Here is a 25,373-nt window from a genome sequence, read left to right as displayed (position 1 = left end):
CACAGAGTTGGACAGGACTGAAACGACTTAGCATGCACGCACAAACATATAACTCATCTGCACAAATGTGGAGGACATAAATGGGGTAAGCATGAAGGTAAGCATGAAGGTTACCAGTCTAATTTCAACACCTGTATGATTTATGCAACAGATTTTATCTGATTTCATACTTCTTAAGCTTTCCCAAGGGATGTCGTATTACAACTTGTGTAGCCTTTCACTGTGTCTGTACTAACCTAAAAGAAAAGCTAGCTTGGTCATTGGGTCCTGTGCCCGTTTCCTCTTCTTAGCTGCTTGATTTTCCTTTACTAAAATGGCCCCGCTCTCTCCTCATTGGTGTTTTCTCCCCGCAGGTGGCAGCCCTAGCTGCGCCCACCAGTCACCGCTCGGATCCTAAGTTCTGGAGACTGTAACTCCCAGACCAGCGGCAGGGGGCGGGGCGGGGCGGGTGCCGGAAGTGACGTTTTCGGAAGCGCCGAGAGTCGTCCGCGGGGCACAGGTGGGGAAGGGTCCCCGCAGTGTGGTGGGCTCGGGCGCCGAGCGTAATCGGAGTCTGACGGGGAGCGGCCACCGTGAGTGTGGGGCCTGCAGCCTTCTCCTCCCTGCGCCCCCTGCCTGGCCTGTCGCGCGCGAGGCCCCTGACGGCTCCGGTCCCCAGCTTGGCCCGGCGCGTCCCCTCCTACCGCACGCGATAGACGCGAAAACCTTGAATAATTTTGCCCGGTGTTGACAACTTGGGCTTGAGTGCCTTCGAGAAGGCCTCAAGCAGTTGTCAGTGGGCCCTTCTCCGCTGTAAACGCCCCCTTCGCTCATTCCTGGTTCTTCCTTTCGCCTCCCAGTCATCTTCCCCCGCCTCGGGTTTTTCCGCCTCTTTCCCCCCTTGTTTGCGGACGCTACATCTCCTCTTTGGAGTGTTGCTCAGCCTTGTGTGGGGCAGCACTTGCTGGCCTTGGGAAGGGGTTCCATTCTCGACCAAAAGATCCTCCCCCGAGAGGTGACAAAGAGCAACAAGCTTCTCCTGCTTCAGTTAGCTTTGATGGACTCTGCACTGAGTTTACAAAGGCAACTTGGGGAGGTTTTAGATTTGCTAGTGGCTTCTTGAGCCCCTGAAAAGACTCCCACAGAGGTGGAATGCCTCTACATCCCTGGTAGTCCCCACAACTTTTGTACCCTTAGGGTGTTTGAGAAGAAGCTTGGTGGAGGAAGTGTGACCTGGAGATAGAATTGGCCTGGAGAAAACAATCTTTGAGGGAGCGCTTGGAATGGAAAACAACAGTGGATAGACAAATGAAGCAAATGTGAGGATTTCTGGGCAGATAAGAATCCTGACTGAAGCAAAAGGTCTCTGTTGGCAATGAGTAAGGTTTAAAAGGACAAAATGAGTAAGGTTTAAAAGGACCAAATGGGGCCAATTGATACAGGGCCTTGAATTCCAAAATCTGCTGTAGCTTGTGTATTCTACAGCGTGCTGGTTGTGCTGTGTCGCTTCGGTCATGTCCGACTTTGTGACCCTATAGCCTGTAGCCCACCAGGCTCCTTTGTCCATGGGATTCTCCAGGCAAAAATACTCGCGTGGGGGGTGTACTGCAATTCAGTATGCATCAAATACCCAGAATCTTTTTGGAAGTGATGTAGAGTGATATCTGATTGGAAGAAAGAAGCTGATTCGAACAGCAACAGTATCAAGAAAGATTGTAGAATGACTGCAACCTGAGACCCGGGGAGGGAAAACTCCCAGGATGTTTTTGTTGTTGTTGGTTTGGGTTTTGCCCTTCAAGTTACCTTTGTGTCCTTTTGTTATTCAAAGAGTACTTAATCTTCGAAGATATATTTGAGTAAACTGTTTTCTAGATCTAGATTCCTTACCCTGAAATAATGATGATGTAGATTGACTGGACTAGTGGTTTTATGAGCAGAGTCGGGATTATAAATATTCATACTCACACCATTTCCCCTCACTAACCTTGTGCTAAAGTGTGAAAAGTTGTAGACAAAGTCCATTACTCTCAGGTTAAATGATCAATTTAAAGTCAGTTAACAATCATCAGGAAATGTCATTGAGTATTCTCTGTCAGATACTGGGAGGGGTGGAAGTCGGTAGCTGGGAGGAGAGACAGTGGAAAAAATACAAGATACTGTCTGTCTTTATGGTGCCGAGGTCTGGGCCACCTAATGACAGGGAAGGGTTAGCATGAAGAGAGAACTGAACCCCTTGGGGCTCATTATAGTTATACTCTTTGTACCACCTAATCATGCAACAGGCATTATGGGTTTCTGAGTCTGTCCTTTCATCCTTGTGAAATGGGCTTTCTTGAGAGTCTCAGGCTTCTTGTGGGAAAGAGACCTTATTTATTATGAGCAACAGCATGTGATGTTTTTCTCTTAATTTCTTTGTAAGGTAGAGGTTTGTTGAGATAAACCCCTGTGCTGAGGTGACAGGAGCCTTGGTATTGATGCCATCTTTTGTTTATTTGTTTCAGGACTTCTTGGTCCTCATGTCTGACCATGGAGATGTGAGCCTCCCACCCGAAGACCGGGTGAGGGCTCTGTCCCAAAGGGGTAGCACAGTGGAGATAAATGAAGACATTCCACCCCGCCGGTACTTCCGCTCTGGAGTGGAGATTATCCGAATGGCATCTGTTTACTGTGAGGAAGGCAACATTGAATATGCTTTCATCCTCTATAACAAGTATATCACGTAAGACACCTCCAGTTTCCTTTTTCTTTTCTGGTGACTGATGCCTCACTCATGGTGCTCTTGTGCTCATTTATTTCTGCTCAGAATTGCTAAAACCAGAGAGAACTTTACAACATCATTATCATTAATCATTTTTTCTGGCAGCTCCTACATATTAGCTGTTCTTGACATTCAAAGACATGGGTACTGAAAGTGTTGTTTTCATGACTCAGTAGTTTCATGAGTAAGAGACCTAGCTTTTTGGGCTGTGCCCACATGGCCCAGCTGTTAGGCAAGAGAGTTGGTGTTTAAACTATACATGTTTTGTATTGATGAAGGTTTTTTCCTATTCCCCTCTCTATTAAGGCAGCCAATCAGAGGATTATTGTTGAGGTTTAGCAGAGCCAAAATTCCTCAGCAGTACTTATTTTGTAGCAAATTGAGTGTCTCAGGAAAGAGTTTTTTCTTAACCTTTATCATAATCATGTAAATCATTAAATAAGTATTGACCACCTACAGTTTGTATAGCTCATCATAAGACCTTTCCCTTGAGTTGCTTAGCTTCTTGCAGCATGAATTGAAGATTTCAGTTAACAGGAACAATTGCTAAAGTCCCAGTGACACTGGAAAAGATGTATAATTTAGGAAGGGAATAATAATGTTAAAAGATTTCATTTGTAATTTCTAGTCTTGTCCTTTCATAATAGTAGGACCTTAAGATAATAATAATTACAGTGTATTTGTATAGCTCTTAAATAGTTCATAGAAATTTCACCTGCATTGTGTCAATTGATCTTCACAATTCTGTGTGCACTGTGTAGGGCACATCGTCCTTCCATTCTGCAGATCAGGAAACACCTTCCAAGTTCAGTGGTAGGCTTTATTTCACAATTTGGAGTAGCAAAACCTGGATTTTCCAACTCTTAATTCAGGATTCATTCTACAACATAAGTCCTATTCTTTTTGTTTTCTTTTTGGTGATGTTTCTTGAATTGAAGGTAGTCTTTTGAATTATAGTCTGGAGACACACTAATTTTGGGTTATTTTTTATTGTTTTTTGAATAGGTAACATGTGCGTGTAGTGCAGAATTCAGAAGGCACAAAAGTGTATATATATTTAGAAACTAAATTTCCCTACCACTCCTCTTTTCCCCCAAACTTTAGTTCCCCTCCCCACAGGCAGTCACTCTTACTAGTTTCTTACATGTTCTTCCAGAGGTGATGGATGCATATTAATTATATGATATTAAGTTTTTGATCACATACTGCTCCAAAGCAGTGCTTGTCAACTTTGGTGTTAGTGACATTTTGGGTTGAACAGTACTTTGTTGCACAGGAATGGCCTGTGCATTTTAGTGTGTTCAGCAGCATCTTTGATCTTTCTCCTCACTAGATGCCAGTAGAACCGCTTACCCCCGAGTTGTGACAACGCAGAATGTCTCCAGATATCACTAGCGCTTTCTGAGAGGTACAGCTGCCCCAGTTGAGAGCCACCACTCTAAAGAGAAGGAGGTGTAAGAGTGGGTTGCCTAGAATTCATATTGTAATTTTAGAATGGAACAAAGGGAGTGCTGTGGTTTTTTTAAGTTTATAAGTAGTATCTGTTTCCTCAGAGATGTTGCAGTCCATCCATACCACAGTGTCCTGTTACGTGGCCTCAATGCTGATAAAGTTTCATAGAATTATAATTACGTTTCTCCCTCTCTTTGCTATTAGGAATTTTTCATTCCTAGGCACAATGGGCACAAAATTTATTTTCCTGAGACATTTCTTTGGCTATTGTCTTCCTCTTCATTTACTCTGCTGCTGGTAGAGCTAGTATATTTCCAGTAATCTTGTAGATAGATCTCTCAGAATGAGGGGCACAGTTCCTTTGGGAAATTATAGTTGAGTAAGTGCAACAGAATCATGGAATCACTCTACCAGGTATTTTCTGAAGGGACTTCTGGGTCTTGTTGTTTCACACAGAAAGTGCTTTGAGGGTGAGGATCATATTCATTCAACAAATATATATTGTGTATATTTACTATCTACTTGACACTGCAGTAAGTCCTATGTACATAGTAAATAAAATGGCCCTTGTGCTTATTCTCATTATGGGAGAAGACAGCATACAGGTAAGCAAAGAAATATATGGTAACAAAATAGGGAAAACGCTTTAGAAGCAACAGAGAAAGTGCTGTGATAGAAAATAACCATGGGTATCTAATTCAACAGAGTAACATCTATCTGAGAATGTAAGATTTAAACTGAGACTTGAAGGGTGCCATAGAGTTGGTCATTCCAAAAGCATAAAGCAGAGGGTTTAAAACATAGATACTACTATGTATTCAGAAGCTCTCAGGTAGGAAAGACCTTAGTGTGTTCTGAGGTTTATAGATCACTGTGTTCAGAGTATAGCAAATGAAGAGAGAGAATGACCTCAGATGAAGTTGGAGAGGCAGGCGGGGCCAACTCATGGAGGATCTTATCGGCCACAGAAAGGAGTTTACATTTTATCTTGAGAGTAATAGAAAGCCACTGAAAAGTTTTAAGTGAGGTTGTGACCTAATCTTACTTACGTTTTAGAAATATAAATTTTGGCTGCCCTGTGGTGGTTGGTGGAGGGTGTGTTAAGAGAAGGCAGTGAGATTAGTTAGGAAACTGTTAACAGCAGTTCAAGAGAGAGGCTGATAGCTTGAAAGAACATGGTAGCCTGGAAAAGAGTAGATGGATTTTGTTTTCTGGAGATAAGAGTCTGTGAGACTTACTCATAATTTTGAAAAGAAGATGGTATCAAGGTTGACCTCAGTTTTTGCCTTGAGTAACTTAGGATTTGCTGGTCCATTTATTGAGATGGGGGAGAGTGGTGTCAAAGGGGGTTGTTGGGTAGTGGGAAGACAGAGAGTTCAGGTCTGGGATTTTAACATGTTAAGGTGTTAAGGTTAAGTTACCTATGAGATATCCAAGTAGTGATGTCCAGTAGGAAGTTGAGTGTAGCAGTCTGAACTCAGAGGAGAGGTGTCTATTGGAGCAACAAGCTCAGGAGTCCTCAACATATAGTTGGTCCTGAAGCCGTGAGGATGCTGAGACCATCTAGTGCAGTGGTTCTTAATCTAGCGTCCAGGAACTCACAGGGATTCCCTGATAGAATTCAGTGTCCATGAACTTGGTTGGGAAAGACTTTTCTTATTTTTACTAATGTGTAGCTGAAATTTAGCACTTCCTTTAATTTTGAATATAGGCTCAAACCACAGTATTATTAATATTTGAAGTTTTGTCACCAACAGAAATCAAGATATTTCATATTATGATTGTTGCTGATATCTCAAAATAACATTTATATTTATCACTACTTCAGGATTATAGTACAGTTCTTAAACCCACAACTAGGTCTTGTTTTTTAATGTATTAACAATGCATCAATAAGTAAGCACATGTCATCATTTCTTAATATTTTGAAAACTGTTACAGTAGAATGGGGCTTTTTCTTTCATTATTTATATTACATCGTTAAAAAATTATTTCGAGAAGAGTCCATAGGCTTCATTAGAGGCCGAAAGGATCCACGGTGTATTAAAGGAAAAGAGACTTTGATTATGAGACTGGAGAATGAGAAGAAAAGGAGCTTAGGAGAGAGCCCCAAGGTTGGTTGGTGGAGGGAAGGCCAGTAGAGGAGACTTGGAAGTTTTGAGAGAGAGGAGGAAATCCATCACTCTGTCGTGGGAGCCAAAGGAAGTAAGTAATTGCAGACAGTGGGCAACTGTGTCAGGTGGGCAAGGATTTGGGTTTGATGTCATGATGTGACTGGTGATCTTGGTTGGCAGTTTCACTGAAGTGGGTGGAAAGGTGAATGGGTGATAACAGTATAGTCCAGAGATTGGCAAACTTTTTCTGTAAAAGGGCCAGATAGTAGATATTTTTGGCTTCACAGGCAAGTTGGTCTCTGTCACAACCTCTGCTTTGTAGTGTGAAAGCAAGTCATAGATAATACATGAATGAATGAGTAAAGCTGTGTTCCAATGAAACTTTATTTACAAAAACAGTTGGCGAGCTAGATTTGACCCACTGGCCATAGTTTGCCAAGCCCTAGCACAGACAGCTCTTTGGAGAAGTTGGACCAGAAGTAAAGTAGAAAATTGAAATAATTGAGGGGGAACAAAGAGTACATGAATGTGTTTGTGTCTGTTTTAAGGTGGGAGATGCTAGAACATATTTTTTGGAAAGGATACTGTGGAGTAGGGGAGGCTAATGGTACAGAAAAGAGATTCAGCATAGAGATAAACTCCTACTAAATAGGCCAGAGGGAGTAGGAGTAGGATTAATAGTACACAGAAACTTAAGTTGATTTTTTGTGCCTTGTTATTACATTGAGTGATGTGAATATCAGTGTTAACAAGATTGATAAAGGGAGCCTGTCCCTGTATGTGGTGTTCTGCTTATAGGACCATTTAACATGATGAACTCGGCCTAGAGGAGAGTCAAATGAGAGGAGGGGAGAATGTATTACTTAACTTGTTAGATTTGGATTTTAATTTGGGACGTCATTGGATTGGCTTGACCTGAATCAATTAATGTAGCTACATTTATTTTTCTTGCAGATATCTTAAAGACCCTAACTCTTGATTCTGTGAGCTGACAAGCCCTAGGAGTTGCAAAAAAACCTTCTAGCTCAGTATTCTTGTTCTGTTTTTCTACCACACTTTACTTGGTATGTTCCTGTCAGTTAACAAGAGCTCACTTTGGCAGTTATTACACTGAGGAGGAGAGAGGAGGGTAGGCCTCTATTTCACCACTCCTTTGCCTCGCCCCCCACTACTGAGTCATTGTTCTAGACCTTTCTTGGATACTTTAATTCAAGATTTTAAAGGGCATGTTTGTTCTTTTCCCTCGATCAGTTTAGGCATCTTAATGATCTCAAGCACATTTCCCTCCTCAGAGGTTTTCCTTACTGTAGAAATGCTTTTCCTTTTGCAGACCCCAGTATAGAAGAAGGATCTTCAACATATTAAATCAGTACATATTTTCATGGTGAGCACAGACAGTAATCCAGGCAGTGGATTCTTTCACAGCTTTTTATGGTCATTGACTAGGCTACATCGAAAAGAGTTACAGAGGACTTGGGCAGTTCTGTCTGCTGTGTGAGCCTCTTACAACACAAACCTGCTTTCTGAAAATGGTCTGTCACCTGTGTTGAAAGTGTTTACCACCAGAATTGGGGCTTATGGACTGAAGAGGGTTATCCTCTGTGATCACGCTCACATTGCTGACTAACTTTTAAGATTGGAAGAAATTAGAGCCCTTAATGCATCCACATTATAGAATTTCTGTTTGACTTTTTAAATTATTTTTACACAAAATAAATACTTGTTCATGATTAAAACAGTTTGTTTTCAAACCATACAGCAAGGGAAATATTAAAGTGAAAAGAAAATCACTGTTCTATTTCTTGTGTGTTTATTAAGAAAATATCCCCGTGCAAGCACATGGGCTCATGTCTTTATCCTTTCTCCTTAGTGCCGGAATGAGATCATACAACATAGTCTTCTCTACAACTTGCTTTCTTAACAGTCGTATCTTTACATATCAGGACACTGATCCATCATCTCATTCTGCTTTAGGGCCGTTTCGTCTACCTGGAGCAGTCTTATCCTAGATATCTTCATGGCTCACTCTTCCAGTCCTTACTTAAATATCACCTTCTCAGGGATGCCTGCCTTAGCTGCCCTATCTAAAATCTCAATCCCTTCCCTGTCACTTATTTCCCTTCCCTATTAATGACTTTTCCCAGCACTGATTATCTGTATACTCTTTGTTTGGTTTATTGTCTGTTTCCCCACTGTCGAGTATATACTCTGTGGTGGGGAGGAGTTTGTGACTGTGACATTCACTGCCAGGTCCCCAGCCTTTCCAATAATGCCTGACCCCATAGTAGATGCTCAATAAATGTTTGTTGAATGAAAGAGTGAATGATTATGTTGTTTTTCCACATTTGGGTCTACCATAACTTATTAAGTAATCCTCTACTGATGGCCATTTAGATTTTCAGTTTGCCTTTCTTTTATGAACAATGCTATATTGAATAATCTTATTCATATATTTTTGTATTATTGTAGGATAAATTTATAGAGATGGAATTGTGAGTTTAAATGGTATACACATTTTAAATTTTGAATACTTGTCTCCTACACCCACCCCTTCCTCCCCCAAGGAAAAAGGTATTATCACATTACAGTCCTGCTAGGAGTGTGTAAGGACACCTGCTTCTCTATGCCTTTACCTATGCTGGTTATAATCCAGTTTTAAGTAAGCCTTTGCCAATCTGATAGATGAGAAATGATAGCTCATCTTAATTTGAGTTTCTTTCATTTCTAAGTAAAATTGAGTACCATTTTATTTAATTATTTACCTCTTTCATTTACTTTTATGAATATTTTTTCCTTTTGTTCTTTTAGATTGTTGTTTGTATTCTGCCAGTGCATCTTTGTCTGCTTTTGTACAACTCCTCTCTCTAGACTGCAATCAGATATAACCCGGAGAACAGTATACCTCCGGGCCACAGCTATTCTCTGCCTGGAAAATTTCTAACCCTGGTGTTAACATCTTCCTCTCTTTTTCTTGCTCACATCTTTATTTATTATGATAGTAAAAACAATCGTATATAAGGCAGATGTTGGCCATGTGCTAGGCACAGTGCTCAGCACTTTAATTTTTAAACTGTTTGGTGCCATAGCAACCGTTTCAGGTAGTATTAGTTTGTCTCTGCGTATATAATTTATAGAGAGAGAGCAACTGGGGGATGGTGCTGGAGGTCACACAGCAGGTAGATAAGTGGTTAAAACCAGGATCTGAACCTAAGCAGGGTGGCTCCAGAGCCTGTCCTCCTAACCATTAAGCTCTCTTGCCTCCAGTGTGGGCAGCGGGTTGTGTTATTCTTTCTGTTTTCAGGAGACCCTTCTGCCCATATGTCCCCGTTCAGAAAACTGACTATAGTTACTGAAAGACGAGAAGGGTGTTCCTGTTCAGGTCTAGAAGTTTTATAAACTCGTTTTATTTATTTATTTTGGCTGTGCTGGGTCTTCGTTGCTATGCACGGGCTACTCTCTAGTTGTGGTGCAGTCCTCTCATTTCTGTGGTTTCTCTTGTTGGAAAGCACAAGCTCAGTAGTTGTGGTTCATAGGCTTAGTAACTCCACAGCGTGTGGGATCTTAGACCAGGGATCAAACCCATGTCCTCTGCATTGGCAGGTGGATTCCTAACTACCAGACCACCAGGGAAATCCTTTGTGAACTAGTTTTCATTACATGGTTCAAAATCAAAATAATTTTTTTTAAAAGGTACATAGCTTTTTCACTCCCCCTCTTGCCTCATGCACTGTATTTCCCCTGCCCTCTGCTTTTGTTAGTTTCTGTGTATACTTCCTGTGTTACTATATATCCTTATAAGCAGAATCTGGAATCAGCCTGCTGGCACTGAATTCTGAGCCCTCCACTTCTGGCTATGACAAGTTACTGAACTTCTGTTTGTTTTTACCATTCCCAAGTAAACATCATAAATGTTAGAGCTCATGAATTGATTCAGTTTATTTTTTCCACTGAGCTTTACAGTCAAGGACAAGAACTGAAAGAGGAAGTCTGGCACTTAACGTTTCTCTAAGTAGTTTTCATTGGAGACCATGATGCACATATTACACATAATGCACATGTACACATATTACACATGTAATGTTCACATATAACACATGTACTCTCTGAGCATCCCAGTGCTTAATCTGGTGTGAGGGTTATTCTTCTACAAAGGAACATGAATCCCAAAGAAAATAAGCCAACATCAAAGATCACCCAGAGCTAGGAGTAGTGATAGAATGTGGGTTTTCTCAGCCTCCTGCCCTTGGCTGCCAAACTGTTCACTGAAGAATGCTTTGTGACAGAGGGCTTTTCCTTTGGAAGCCTGTTACTGTCACAACCAGAAAAGAATTTCTTCGGAGGTGTATTTTTGGGCACAGGCTAGGATTTTCTCCCCTCCGTAGTTTTTGTTGTAGGCGTCTGGTGCTGCTGCATGCCCGAGTTGGGAGAAGAGCAATTCTGTGGCTCTTTACGGGGCTGAGGGTGAGTGGGGGAGGCGGCCTGTTACGTGCGTACCTGGAACCTGTCCGATAGCCGCTCCAGGGTAAGGGAGTTGCACTGCTTCAGAGTCTTTTGGACATTTGCGTGTCTTCTTTGCATCACCATCAATCTGTTTTGTTCCCTTAGGCTCTTTATTGAGAAACTACCAAAGCATCGAGATTACAAATCGGCTGTCATTCCTGAAAAGAAAGACACAGTAAAGGTGGGTCTTCACTTTCACTCTTGCCCATCTAGAAGCTTCAAAGAGGCACAGACTATCCTCCCGATATAAGTAGCAGAGTCTGCATCTGAATGTCACATCCTGCAAATAGGAGATAAGGCCATTTCAGTAGATAAGTTATGAAATACCAGGTACGGTATGGCAGGGGTAATTTAAATTACATTATTTAAATGTTTTTAGAAGTGTTGTTGCCATTGCCAACTTGACTTACGTCTTTTTACTTAATTGGCAACCATTGTCCTAACTCTCAGATTTTGATTTTGTATCCCAGAAATTAAAGGAGATTGCATTTCCCAAAGCAGAAGAACTGAAGGCAGAACTGTTAAAACGATATACCAAAGAATATTTAGAATATAATGAAGAAAAAGTGAGTATGTATTAGCAAAAAAAGGAAATTATTTTGGTTTCTTAGGCTGTGCTGTAGGAGTCTAGTAGATATTTCAGCAGATCTTGTGATTTCATTGTGGTATTTTATATTTTTGGCACAATCCAGAAAAAGTGTTGAGGCTGAGGATTCTAATACAGGTTAATTTCTTTATCTAAGAGGATGACTTGAGGGACAGAAAACCTATTGCTTGTCTGTTATGTCTAGAGCTAGAACCTAAGAACAAAGAAAGTTCTCACTAAAGTATAGGGTTTTTAGATCAGAGAATTTGGGGATTTGATTCACATTTGATTATATCCAAAACAGGTTGTACCTGTTTATAATAATCAAATTTTTTCAAGCCATTAATATTTTCAAATGATTTCCTGTTAGGAAGAGTCAGTTAAAACCTGGGAGAAGCCCTGAGGCAGTGTCCCTGGTCTGTGTCTGGGGGACGCACACTGCTAGCACTTTGGCACTCTTGTGCACTCTACTGAGCTCTATGCTGGACTCTGATGTTGAAAATCAGCTGAGAGGTGAACAGCTGTATATTTCTAAGGTACCCAGTGAGTGAAAATCTTCATGAAGGAAACTCTTACTTGATGTTTTCCTTTTTTTTTTAATAGAAATGTATTTATTTTAATTGGAGGCTAATTACTTTACAATATTGTAGTGGTTTTGCCATACATTGACATGAACCCATGTCATGAATCCAACACATGTACATGTGTTCCCCATCCTGATGTTTTCTAATAGTTTAAAATGTCACTCTCTAGTTTACCCATCACCATAAGAATTTCAGAGGCTTCATTCAGGGTTAAAGTTCAATACAGACCCCCTACATGGCATTTGTAAGTTTGGATCTGATTCTTTTCCATAGCCCTCCTTGGGATACAGAATGTATACGTGGCACACCTAGAGACTAAAATTGCATATGATACAGATTATGAGGTGCAGGCAGTATGTTGCATTGAGACTTTGGTAAAGAAGAAAATGCATGAGTTAGAGTTATTGGGAAAGGGTACCGAGAGGATCAGGACCTTAGCTGTCCTTGAAGAACAGGTGTACGGCGGTTAGACCGATGGAGGGGTGACCGTTCTGTGGGGGTAGAGGCCCTGAGGGGAGCATGGATTCTGTGTTTGGAAACCAGGCCAGGACAGGAGTGCATTTGGGGGCAGTCTCCCTGCTGAAAGGCTTTGTCCTTCTAAGGTGTGAAGTTCCTTGTGCAAAGTGTTAGTGTTGACCTCGCTTTGTGCTTTGTAGAAGAAGGAAGCGGAAGAATTTGCCCGCAATGTAGCCATGCAGGAAGAGCTGGAAAAGGAAAGACAGAGGGTGGCGCAGCAGAAGCAGCAGCAGCTGGAGCAGGAGCAGTTCCATGCCTTCGAGGAGATGATCCGGAACCAGGAGCTAGAAAAGGAACGACTGAAGATCGTGCAGGAGTTTGGGAAGGTGGACCCTGGCCTGGGTGGCCCACTGGTACCTGGCTTGGAGAAGCCCTCCCTAGATGTGTTCCCCACGGTGCCTGTTATATCCACACAGCCTTCAGACTGTAATACAACTGTGAGGCTTGCCAAGCCACCAGTAGTGGACAGATCCTTGAAACCTGGAGCACTGAACAACTTGGAAGGTAGTGAATTCATTTGCTCGAATCCTCTTCCATCTCAGCTGCAGCCAAATAGGGTGTCATTCCAAGGGATTCAGCCTACGACTACCTGCCTAATCCCACTCATTAGGCTCTGGTCACAGAAATCCATTTGATCAATGTTATCATACTGTGTTCTATTACAGCTGTGTTATAAAGTGGCCTTTGCTTAAGCCATATAATCTACCTGGGCTAGGTTGATTTTCTGAAGAGCTAATAAAATCCTTGAAAGTCAGACTCTCAGCTTTTAAGGGTTACATAGAGATTTGAAATGTTCAGTGAACTAGAGACCACTGTTGACCTTTTGTAAAGGAAGTTTGAGATTTATAGTAACACTTTAAAATTCAACAACTGACTTAAACATAAAAGCTACTGAACTGTGTTTGCCTTGCAAATATTCCTAATTGGTAAGGAGCTTAGTCAAGGTAAATATTCTGTGTAGTCAGTGGTAATTCAGTCTAGCCATAAAAACTATTGAGTCTTTTCTCCTCTCACCAATGAATGGTTACCGGAAAAAATAACAGTAGCAGCAAAATGATGAGTATGCCTTGATGATTAGAATAGATCTTTTTGTTAGGAATTGTCTTTCAAGTAGTCATGTAAGGAATTCAGCTTTCCAGAAGATCTGCTTAAAAGGACAAGGTAAGAGTGGGCAAGAGGTGTTAGACTCTGAAGCTTTCAGGATTTCTCCCCATGTACTCAGCAGGGTTGCCTCTCACTATTATTCCTGAATAGCTCAAAAACTTAAGTAGTAGTTTCTCTTTGTCTTCACTTGAATGATTAAAGCCTTTTCTCTTTTCTTGAAACAACATACTCCCGATGGCTGTGGTCAGAGGTTGGAGAAGAGCCTCTGCAGCCCTTTCTCTTCTGCCATTAGGATGAGATCCCCACTTAGAGCCTGCAGTTGGGGGGACCCCAGTGGTTTGGCATTGCTCTCCTGGGGCTGCCCACTCTGAGGTCTGCTTGGGGAGGCTGTGCCCCATGGTCTTAGATTTTTTTCTCTCTCCCTTCCAGCTCCTGTAATCGATGGGTTGCGCCACATGGTGGTACCCGGGAAGCTCTGCCCGCAGTTTCTCCAGTTGGCCAATGCCAACACTGCCCGGGGAGTGGAGACGTGTGGGATTCTCTGTGGAAAACTGGTAAAAAACGAAAGCAAAAAACAAATGCTTTCTAGAGCCTAGACTGTTGCTTCACCCTTGGCCTCCTGTGACTCTCAGAGAAGATATCCAGGGTCAGTTCCTCTTCGTACAGTTCCCTCTGCTGAAGGAGCCGTGGGCAGGAAAATGCAGTGTCACCTTGAATTTAGTGACCCTGGATTTGATTGATTGTCAGAGTCCCTTGAATTTAACTGAGTATTTTAATGCTGGTAATAAATGCTTAATTCTAAACTTGGTAGGAAGATCCCGTGTTCAGCTTTGAACACCTGCTTTATGGTAGATCATCAGAATATGAAATATGTAAGGCAGATAGCATCTGTCCACAAAAAGTATCCAAGCACTTTAGAGAGATGGGAGATACACACCAAAAGACAGTTTGCTGACTAGCAAGTACAATAAAAGCACTGGGAATTATGGGGAAAGAAGGATCATTAAATGCAGGTGCTTAAAGAACTCATTACTAACTGCTGAATAAATAAATGAGTAAAGTGGAATAGACTTAAACTGACCCTTAGTGGTTGGGAAGGGCTTAGAGAAACAGTGAAAGGGAACTACTCTAGACATGAATAAAGGAAGAGAAATGGTACGGTACGCAGAGCTTCTTAAGTTTCGTGAGTAGACCTGTTTGGCTGCAGCAGGAAATTCCCGCAGGGCTGTGGGCATCTGTGGCCTTGCAGAGGGCCCCAGGCAGTGCACTTGGGCAGTAAGAGGTGTGAGCCAGACTGACATGAGGGGCTCACCTCATGAAGAAGACTCAGGCTGGGAGAAGGGCCTTTGCTTGTATGGAAGTTTAGCTTCCCACTGCTGTGACAGAGAGGGTTGCCTGCATACGGGGAGTTGTGACGAGCTGTTCTCTAATTTGACAGATGAGGAACGAGTTTACCATCACCCATGTTCTCATCCCCAAGCAAAGCGCTGGGTCTGATTATTGCAACACCGAGAATGAAGAGGAGCTTTTCCTCATACAGGATCAGCAGGGTCTCATCACACTGGGCTGGATTCACGTAAGCAGTTCTGAGCCCTCCAGGGGTTCGTCTCCTCACGTGATGTTATAGACGCACTGCTTGTTCTTTTCTTAAAGCAGAGTGAATTGTATCCAGACTGTTTAGATGGTTGTATTTCCCTCTGTTTAATATAGACTTGACCTCCTTAGCATACTTAACTGCTTGCACTCCAGTACTGATTTCTGGGAGCTCCTTAGGCTTTTCATTTCTAAAAGATGTTATTATTTATTATATTTTTAAGAGACGTATATATTTATTTTGGGCTGTGCTGGGTCTTCACCGCTGCATACAGGCTTTCTCTAGTTGTGGTGCGTGGACCTCTCACGGTGGTAGCTTCTCTTGTGGAGCATGGGCTCTAGGTACATGGGCTTCAGTAGTAGCAGCACTCACGCTCAGTAGTTGTGGCACACAGGCTTAGTTGCCCTGCAGGTCTTCCCAGATCTGGGATCAAACCCATTCCCCCTGCATTGGCAGGCAGATTCTTCCACTGGACCACCAGGGAAGCCCAGAACTTTTTAATTAAAATAATTTCTTAATAGAAATGAAATTTTTCCTCCAAAGTCCCAATTTCCCTGTGAGCATGAATGTTGTTAGGATGCTAGCTGAGAGTGTATGTGAGCCTTGACCATAGAGGTTATGCCTTACTTCATACAAATGATGTTCCTGAAAGGTGTACAGATCAAAGTATTTAAAATGAACCAAGGAAGTTAATTCAGATACTTGCATTTCATCTTTCTTAAAACAACCTATGAAAGAAAGTGAAAATGTTAGTTGCTCTGTCGTGTCTGACTCTTTGCAACCCCACAGACTGTAGCGTGCCAGGCTCCTCTGTCCATGGAATTCTTCAGGCACAAATAACTGGAGTGGGTAGCCGTTCCCTTCTCCAGGGGATCTTCCCAACCCAGGGATCGAACCCAGGTCTCGCGCATTGCAGGCAGATTCTTTACCATTTGAGCCACCAGGGAAGCCCAAAACAACCTATAGTTAGTTCATAGTTCATTCGCTCAGTTGTGTCCGACTCTTTGCGACCCCATGAATCACAGCACGCCAGGCCTCCCTGTCCATCACCAACTCCCGGAGTTTACTCAAACTCATGCCCATCGAGTCGGTGATGCCATCCAGCCACCTCATCCTCTGTTGTCCCCTTCTCCTTTTGCCCCCAATCCCTCCCAGCATCAGGATCTTTTTCCAGTGAGTCAACTCTCCTCACGAGGTGGCCAAAGTACTGGAGTTTCAGCTTCATCATCAGTCCTTCCAATGAACACAAAGGACTGATCTCCTTTAGGATGGACTGGTTGGATCTCCTTGCAGTCCAAGGGACTCTCAAGAGTCTTCTCCAACACCACAGTTCAAAAGCATCAATTCTTCAACACTCAGCTTTCTTCACTGTCCAACTCTCTCATCCATACATGACCACTGGAAAAACCATAGCCTTGACCAGACAGACCTTTGTTGGCAAAGTGATGTCTCTGCTTTTTAATATGCTATCTAGGTTGGTCATAACTTTCCTTCCAAGGAGTAAGCATCTTTTAATTTCATGGCTGCAGTCACCATCTACAGTGATTTTGGAGCCCAAAAAAATAAAGTCTGACACTGTTTCCACTGTCTCCCCATCTATTTCCCATGAGGTGATGGGACCAGATGCCATGATCTTAGTTTTCTGAATGTTAAGCTTTAAGCCAACCTTTATGTAAATCAGAAGGGCTATCAAAATAGAAAATTTTTAAGTATCTGCATATTCTAACAATCTTCTGGTACTACTCAGGTAAAATATTATTCCATCCCTAATGATTACATTTTAATTTTTCTTTTTGTTCTTTTCCAGCCCCTCATTCTCATAGACCAAGCTGTTTTTTACATTGTGTGACAGGGTTCCACACAAACAAGGCAGCTTATTTCTGGATTTGGGAAGATTGCACATGCTTGTATATTGGCATTGAGGAAATACTGATTTATGAGGCAGTTCTATGTGCCTCTGTCCTTTTGTAAATACTTGCCTTCTATTGTGTATCCCCGATTATAGATACATGGGGGATAGAAAACCTGTGTCTTATCTACCAGGGGATACAATTTGAGTAAGATATGATTTTAGTCTAATAGAGGAGATTGACATATAGACAAGTCATTAACTCCTTATGTGAAGCAGAATATGCCTAGTGCCTTAAGAGATGCCCTGTAGAATTTAGAGGAGGGAAGGATCACAGCTGGGGTGATGCACTAGATTTGTGGCAGGGTGGGTTGCATATGGAGGGGACAACAGTGAAATAGGCAGACTGGAATCCTGGAGCATTGAGTGGTCCAGTTTTCTGGGGCTTAGAGTTCATATCAGGAAACAGTGATAGATAAGTTTTCACATAATACATTAGGAGTGATATTTTGGGTGGATGGGCAGGATAGTTCTGGTTTTTAGTGAGTAGGATGAGGCAGGGAGCTGATTTAAGAGGTTAATGTGATGATTAAAATGTAATAATGAAGAGAGCCAGGGTGATGGCAGTGCATTTGGGAAAAAAAGAGACAAATGTAGGATTTCAGAGGATGTGGGGAATGAGTCAGAGAGGATGATGAGTAAATGTGATGACTTAGAAGTTTCAGGCCTGACTCATGGAAGTGGCAATGATCAATCATCTCATAAGGAGAAACAGAGGTTCCAGCAAGAGAACTTACTTGGAAGTGGGGCAGATGTTGTCTTCAGTTCTGAGTATATTGAATTTAAGATACTGGTAAGACATTGGGCTTCCCTGATGGCTCAGGTGGTAAAGAATCTGCCTGCAATGTGGGAGACCTGGGTTTGATCCCTGAGTCGGGAAGGTCCCCTGGAGAAGGGAATGGCAACCCACTCCTATATTCTTGCTTGGAGAATCCCATCGACAGAGGAGCCTGGAGGGCTACAATCCATGGGGTTGCAAAGAGTTGGACACGACTGACTTTCACTTTTTTCTTTTTCAAGACATTATATCGGTAGAGGTAGTTATCAGGCAGTTTGAACTTGAAAACAAGGTCAAGGTGGGAAAGAGAACCAGGAGACCTCTACATAGAGCTGACCTTGGAGGCTTTGGAACTGGGGAGGGTGGAAAACAAGAAGAAATTAACTTGGAGCTGAAAGCCCGGCCACCTAGGGGAGCATGGGGAGTAGTTAGTCATGAAGCACAGAGATGTCAGAGAAAGGTGAGGTAGCGTTGGGGCATAGGTGCCAAAGGAAGAGGAATGTCTCAGAAAGAAACTTCAGGATGTTCACTGTGTCACATGCTGCAGAGAGCTCTAGAATGATGAATACTTGTATGAGCTGATTGGACTTGCTGAGTCATTGATGACCTCAGTTTAGTGGGTTTTAAGCAGTGGTGGGAATAGATTTAAAAGGTTTAAGAAGTAATGGGTATTGAGGTTGTGGTGATAGTGAAATGTACACGGGTTTTTTGAAGAGCTTAGCACTAACTAGAGGAAAGGAAAGAGATTGAATAGTGGCTTAAGGAATAGCCAGGTGGAGAGCATGTTTGCTTGATATATGGTTTAGTGTGTGAAAATGTGTTGTTTTTATTTTGATTTTCTTGCAACCTTTATATTTGAAATATATATAAGAAAGTATTATATAAACTAAATGTATACTTTAATGAATCATTAAACAAACATATATGTGTACACATTACCTAGGTTAAGAAATAGCGCATTGCCAGAAACATACTCCTACCCCATGTTCCTGCCCAGTCACCCTTCCTCTCTGGTACAGGTAATCCCTCTCTTGATTTCTTTTGAAATTCTTTGCTTTCTTTATAGCTTTACCACCTTAGTGTGTGTCCCTAAACTCAATAGTTTACTTTTTTCTGGGTTTGAACCTTACATGCGTGCATGTGTTGAACCTTACATGTACGCGTGTGTGCTCAGTCACATCCAATTCTTTGTGACCCCATGGACTGTAACCCACCAGGCTCTTCTGTCCATGGGCTTCTCCTAGCAAGAATACTGGAGTGGTTTGCCATTTCCTCCTCCAGGGATCTTCCTGAACCTATGTGCCACCAGGGAAGCCCTTTTGAACTTTACATAAATAGAATTATATGTATTCTTTTGTATTCAGCTTGTTTTGCTCAGTGTCTTGAAGATTCATCTAAGTTCTTGTGTATAGTTGTCTGAGCATGTTTTTAAGCCCAGTGAGTGGGTGATATAGTGGAACCTGTGAATGAGATGTAAAAGGACAGGAGAGACAAGATAATGTGGAGGTAGGAAGGTATTAAATCAAAAGTACAAAGAGGGTGTCATCTTCATATTAGGGAGAAAACACTCCTCTCTAACAGAATTGAAGGAAGAAAGTTAAAGAGAGATTTTCAAGGTTATAATTGGAGGTGTTGAGGGAACTCATTTTAGATGATCATTCAATGAGGTTGAAGTCTAGGTCCGTTGCCCAACAGGAGGAGTCAGGAGAGTTTAAGAACTGGACAAGATGCGGGAAAGTTGGGAATAATTACTGCTTAGACTTTAGGTACATCTTAGCCACAAGTGAGTAAAAGTATTTTTAATATCAGTGAGGGCCTAGCTAGGAAGAAATTTAGAACTTAAATTGATAGTATTCCAGCTTTTTTCCCCCCATGATATTTCTGTACCATTTCTTCCTAACGGGATTAAAAGCAAACCAAAACAGACTGTAATGTTTGCTCAGATCTTAAAGTTGGCAAGAGGAGAATACAGAAGGTCCATTCTTCCTTCTGTACCATGCCAGCTATGAATCAGGTTCCTGGTCAAAATCTTTGAATTTTTTTTGGCTGCGCTGGGTCTTCATTGCTGTGCAGGCTCTTCTCTAGATGTGGCAAGCAGGGGCTGCCCTCTGGTTGCAGTCCGTGGGCTTCTCACTGCGGCGGCTTCTCTTGTAGTTGCAGCATGTGGGCTCAGGAGTTTCGGCTGCCAGGCCCTGGAGCACTGGCTCAGGAGTTCTGCTGCACGGGCTGAACTGCATGTGGGATCTTCCCAGAACAGTGACTGAACCCACCACTCCTGCGTTGGCAGGCAGATTCTTTACCATCGAGCCACCAGGAAGCCCCCCTCGTCAAAAACTTCGTATGGTCATGTTTATCACCAACTATTGTGTAACCCCCAACTCAGTATTCAAGGCGCTGCTTCACCTTGTCTCAGCCCTGCCTCAGCTGGCATTGTTCTCTGTGGACACTCTGCACATCTGAACACCCGGGCTGCCCTCAGCATTCACTTTCCTCACTCTTTTCTGTTCCTTTGGTGTATTGTTTTTGTTTTTTTTGTTTTTTTTTTCATAAAAATGACTTCCTCTGTCTCCAGCATGTGGGCACAGTGGGCATAACTTTTTTTCAAGAAACTCAGCTGTGAAGTGAAGGAGAGAAGGCATAGTGGTTAGAGGGGAGCGGAGGCGCAAACAAGGTTTTTTGGCTTACAGTTATTCATTGAGGCCCTACTGTATGTCTTTATACCGTCTCTCTAGCTAACCCAGCTTTAGATTGGAGACCTTCATCAACTGGTGTAGACCTTGCTTGTTCTCAGTGAAAATTCCAAGCTCTAACCATGGGATGAAAGGTGTTGACACAGGCCGTAGGTCCCTAAAAGCCTATGGGATCATATTCTTTTTGGTGGAAACTGTTCTCCCTTGTGGTCATGAAAGTCCTTTCCTGCCCCGTGCAGACGTGTGTGTGGATTTGCCGTCGGTACTCAGCTCACTTGTTCCTGTGTTGTAGACTTCTTCCACAGTGAGCTGGTCACAGCGTTTTCTGCAGTCATGCTTCTCGGATGAGGCTACGCATAAGAATTATTTAATGAGCTGTAAAAAATATTTTTTTCCTTCTCAGGATGGATATTTCCAGGGTGGGGTGCAGGAACTTGTGCTTTTGACAAGTTCCCTTAGGAGCTTCATTTTTTGTACAACAGAGTTAAAAACACTGGTCAAGAATGCATATTTATTTTCTGTGCTTTTAAGTCAGTAAAGATTGGTGTTCTTTTTGAGTCATATTTGGTCTTTTCTTTCTCCATCCTTGTTATCTAACATCATACCCCCTCTGAGATAAGTCATTATATAGTGTTCATTTGTATACAAAGACAGTGTTCAGTAAAACATTAAATAACTGGGGAATTTCACTGGTTAGGACTTGGCAAAGTGCCATGGCCCAGGTTCCCTCCCTAGTTGAGGAACTAAAATCCCACAAGCCACGCAGCACAGCCAAAAAAACAAAATTAAAAAACTGAAAACAAATGAGATAAACTGAATGAAATTTATATGGTGTTTTAACTGATTACTTTCAAATTTCAACATCTTGGTCTTTTTCTCAAATAAGACAGGGTCCTGTGATTTAACTACCCTCTGAAATCCCAGTCACCCTCTGTCTCTCATATCCTTGAATGATATGCTTTAACCACAGGACAGCTTTTGCCACTTTTGCCTATGGAGCCCCTGACTTGTGTCTGACTTTTAAACCCCTTTGTCAGGAAGAAGAATCATTCATCTGTGGTTTGTCAAGTCCTTGACTTCTACCGGGTTGAAGTATTGGGTAGCATGTACTGTCTGTTCCAGTATGGGTGACTTTCCATCGTGTTGAGAGAGCTTGTGAGGAGCCAGATAGATCTTGATGGTCAATTAGAAATTATGAGTCTGCACATACTCATGTTAAATTACATTTGTTTACAATGCAGGGACAGAGAAGTTCATTCCTTATTAGGAAATTCAGGCATATTCCTCATGGCTGCTAATGACTTTATACTTAAGGAGATCATGGCAAGTTACTGAGAATTATTTGGCACTGCCTTCCTTCTTGAGGGGGTTTCCCTGGTGGCTCAGATGGTAAAGAATCTCCCTACAGTGTGGGAGACCCAGGTTCAATCCCTGGGTCAGGAAGATCCCTTGGAGAAGGGCATGGCCACACACTCCAGTGTTCTTGCCTGGAGAGCTCCTTGGATAGAGGAGCCTGGCGGGCTGCAGTCCATGGGGTTGCAAAGAGCTGGACACGACTGGGCAGCTAGCACTCACTTTCTTCATGGGCAGGCTTGCCTGTGAATTCTCACTGGGGCTTTTTCTTCTCTTCTCAGACTCATCCCACGCAGACAGCCTTCCTCTCCAGTGTTGACCTCCACACTCACTGCTCCTACCAGATGATGTTGCCAGAATCCATAGCCATTGTCTGTTCCCCCAAATTCCAGGAGTAAGTCCATGGGGTGTGGTTCAGGGGAAGAGCCTCAGAGGAAATGTTCTGCGTTCTTAAGACCTTGTTCTCTATCTAATCTATAGATTGTGGTATTTGATTGGCTTTTCTAAAGGCCTTCCGTTTAAGTCCTGTAGCCTGATAAACCTACTCTGCTTGTTTACAAAAGTATCCAAGCAATAAGTAGGTGCTTTTATAAGAAAAAGATGTAAGAAGTTTGAAGTGTTTGACTTGAAGCAGTAGGAATTTCAAGAGATTGATGTCAGATTAGAGAATTTCAGTATCCAACAGATTATCTCTGAAAATTAACTTTTTCATTTTAAACCCTGTTATTTACTATGAATTCTCCCAGTAAAACTGATGTGGTGGCAGTGATGAATCACTCTCTGATTCATTCACCAGAGAAGAGATCTGTGGGCCAGCAGACAAAAATTTTGAGGGTGTCTCAAAATGAGTTCTGCCCTGCCCAGTGTGTGTGTGATTGAGGGGGACACCTTTGCTTGATTCTGGACCTGCTTTTTCTTATTTCAGAACTGGATTCTTTAGACTCACTGACCATGGACTAGAGGAGATTTCTTCCTGTCGCCAGAAAGGATTTCATCCCCACAGCAAGGATCCACCCCTCTTCTGTGTATGTATCCCTGTAGAGGAAGCTGCAGCTATGCCGTAACCAGGGAGCACAGTCAGAGCTGATGCTCACAGTGTCCTTCACGGCCCACACAGAAGATCAGCCTTGTCACTGATTTTTCTAAATCTTCCTGCAAAGACATGTGTGGGAAGCAGTGTGGAACAGGAAGGGGTTTGAGTCTTAGCTCTGCTGCTTAAGGGTTGTGATCAAGTTATTTAACCTTCCTGGGCCTCAGCTTTCTCACCTATAAATGGAGATGATCATGATGATAATATATACTTTTATAGGGTTGTTGACAGGATTAAATGAAAGTGCCAAGTGCAGTAGCTTGCTTATTGAACATTAGGTTTTTTCCTTCATCATTATCAGTTGCTAAGCCTGTATTTTAATAAGAGATTTGAATTCAAAAGAGAAAAGCCATTTAAGATAGGTAAAGTATACTTAATTTTGTAATTTTGCTTTTAATTTGATTTTAGGTAATAGAGATTTTTATGACCTTCTTAGAAAGTTTTTCCCCCAAGTGGTAAAAGTTGTGGGTTTTTGGTAAATTCACAGTGGTAAAAAACTGTGGATAAAAAGCTGTAGTTGCTGATAAGTATGCTGCAGTTTTCTCCTCAAATCTAATGAGATAGTACTGCCTCACTCCATGCTGGCCATGGAGTATTATTATTTCTTTTGGGTTCACTGAAAAGAAACCAATGTGGAGAAGGGACTCCAGAGCCTTGTCACGTAAAAGAGACTAGGGATGTTTAGGAGAGAACCCCAGGGAGCATCTAAGAACTGACTGTAAGTATTAGAAGAGCTGTTGTATAAAAAGGTCTCAGGTATTTGACTCCCAGAACTAAAACTTAAGCCCCTGTGAAAGTGCCAGTTTTCAGCTGAGTATGAGAAAGAAATTTCTGACAGATTTGCTCACAAATAGGAAGTCTGCCTTGGAATGTAATAAATGTCTAGGTACCAGGATGTTGAAACAGAGACCGCACAATCCCCCAGAAATGCCTAGGCTTTCAGTTAGGATGACCCCTTGCACATGCCAAGAGCGAGTATTCCCCTTGTGAGAATAGGTGTACTTTATTATTGGGTTGACACAATGACCTAGCGTACTGCAATTAATTCAGCAGTTATTAAAATAAATGTATATTTTATAAATGACTCTAGAATATACATACATTTGAAGAATAAATGGAGATATATAGGTCCATATTGATTCAGACTACAGGCTATTGATTCTGGGTTGGTGAAAATAACAATTCCCAGACCCCTTACCATAATTGCCACTTAAGTAACAGTCTGGCTGTCAGCCTGGGAACCACTGGCCAGAATGAGCATTTTAAGTATTTAAGCATTTGAAAGATGACTTTTCTGAGTTTTCCAGGACTTTCCCTTTCTTTCTGTTTCCCTATTGTAGAGCTGCAACCACGTGACTGTTGTGGACAGAGCTGTGACCATCACAGACCTTCGATGAGAGTTTGACTCAGACGCCTTCCAAGAATTGTAAAACCATATCAGTGTACTGTAGCCCCTTAATTTAAACTTTTCAGAAAGCTCTGGAAGCTTTTTAAAACAAAAGGAAGTATAACCCAGGGGAGAACTGATTTTCTATTTCTGGTTTGAAAAGAAATAATCAAGTATGTTTTTTAGGCACATCTGGAAAATAGCCTGGTCATGCTGAAGCAACTTTTCAGTCTGCCTGTAACTAAAAAATTAAGTTGAAAAACTGTGTAATGAAGACTCACATGTGCTTTGTTCAAGATTCACCAATTGTTAACATTTTTTTCCCTGTCACCTATCCTCCTAATTTCTTTGCCAACTTGTTTATTGTTTACCTTTGGACTAATTAAGAGCATCTATGCAGAAGCTTGGAAGCCATTTAAAAAATCTTTGGGTTTTTCTGTGGTTTATGGCAAGATTAATGAAGCTTATTATAAGGCTGAAGGTCAGCTTGCTATGTCTGACCAGATGTTGAGGCTCAAAAACCCTAAACAATGATTTTGTCAGAAATTATTGTTATTTAACAAATATTTCAGGATATTTTTTCTTCTACAATAAAATAACAATTAACTTATATATATATATGTTGTGTGTGTGTGTATGTGCTCTAGAATGATCTGTTGGATCAAGCATTGTCCAGACAGACAGGTTAACTAAAAGGTCTGGTTATTTGGGGAAAGGTGAGGGAAAAATAGAACTTTGAGATGTGTCAACATTGCAGGTATGTCCCAGTTCACTTTAAATTGTTCAGTCCTTTCATTCTGCCTCTTGACATCTTCCAGAGGTGTGAAATCATCTTTGTTCTTTTGGTGCTGTCTCAAGTGGGTCATCCATTCACTTCCTCCTTATGCCCTAAAATCTTTCAGCTAAGGATAATAGTGCCTTTATTTGGAGTACCAGGTTACACTCCAAATAAATGATTATATTCCCATGCCACCACACC

At 41.9% G+C, this 25,373-nt stretch overlaps 1 protein-coding gene across 4 annotated transcripts; it reads left to right on the top strand.

Moving 5' to 3' along the window:
- Window positions 1–449: 449 nt before the first annotated feature.
- Window positions 450–25,010, top strand: LOC122441501 (STAM binding protein). 4 transcript variants are annotated; one of them, XM_043468152.1, is made up of 11 exons: window positions 473–572; window positions 1,177–1,298; window positions 2,481–2,698; window positions 10,909–10,984; window positions 11,274–11,369; window positions 12,630–12,993; window positions 14,023–14,147; window positions 15,032–15,169; window positions 22,199–22,311; window positions 22,843–22,942; window positions 24,348–25,010. In XM_043468152.1, exons 3-11 carry the CDS (start codon window positions 2,496–2,498, stop codon window positions 24,402–24,404), a joined length of 1,272 nt encoding a protein of 423 aa, XP_043324087.1. In that variant the 5' UTR covers window positions 473–572; window positions 1,177–1,298; window positions 2,481–2,495; the 3' UTR covers window positions 24,405–25,010. The 4 variants fall into 4 exon arrangements, with proteins under 4 accessions (XP_043324083.1, XP_043324085.1, XP_043324087.1 ...); XM_043468151.1 differs by having other exon boundaries at window positions 1,177–1,341; XM_043468148.1 differs by lacking the exon at window positions 1,177–1,298 and having other exon boundaries at window positions 450–499.
- The last annotated feature ends 363 nt before the right edge of the window (window positions 25,011–25,373 follow it).

Source organism: Cervus canadensis, chromosome 5 (assembly GCF_019320065.1).
Source record: "Cervus canadensis isolate Bull #8, Minnesota chromosome 5, ASM1932006v1, whole genome shotgun sequence".
NCBI lineage: Eukaryota > Metazoa > Chordata > Mammalia > Artiodactyla > Cervidae > Cervus > Cervus canadensis.
This window is presented reverse-complemented; position numbering and strand designations above follow the sequence as displayed.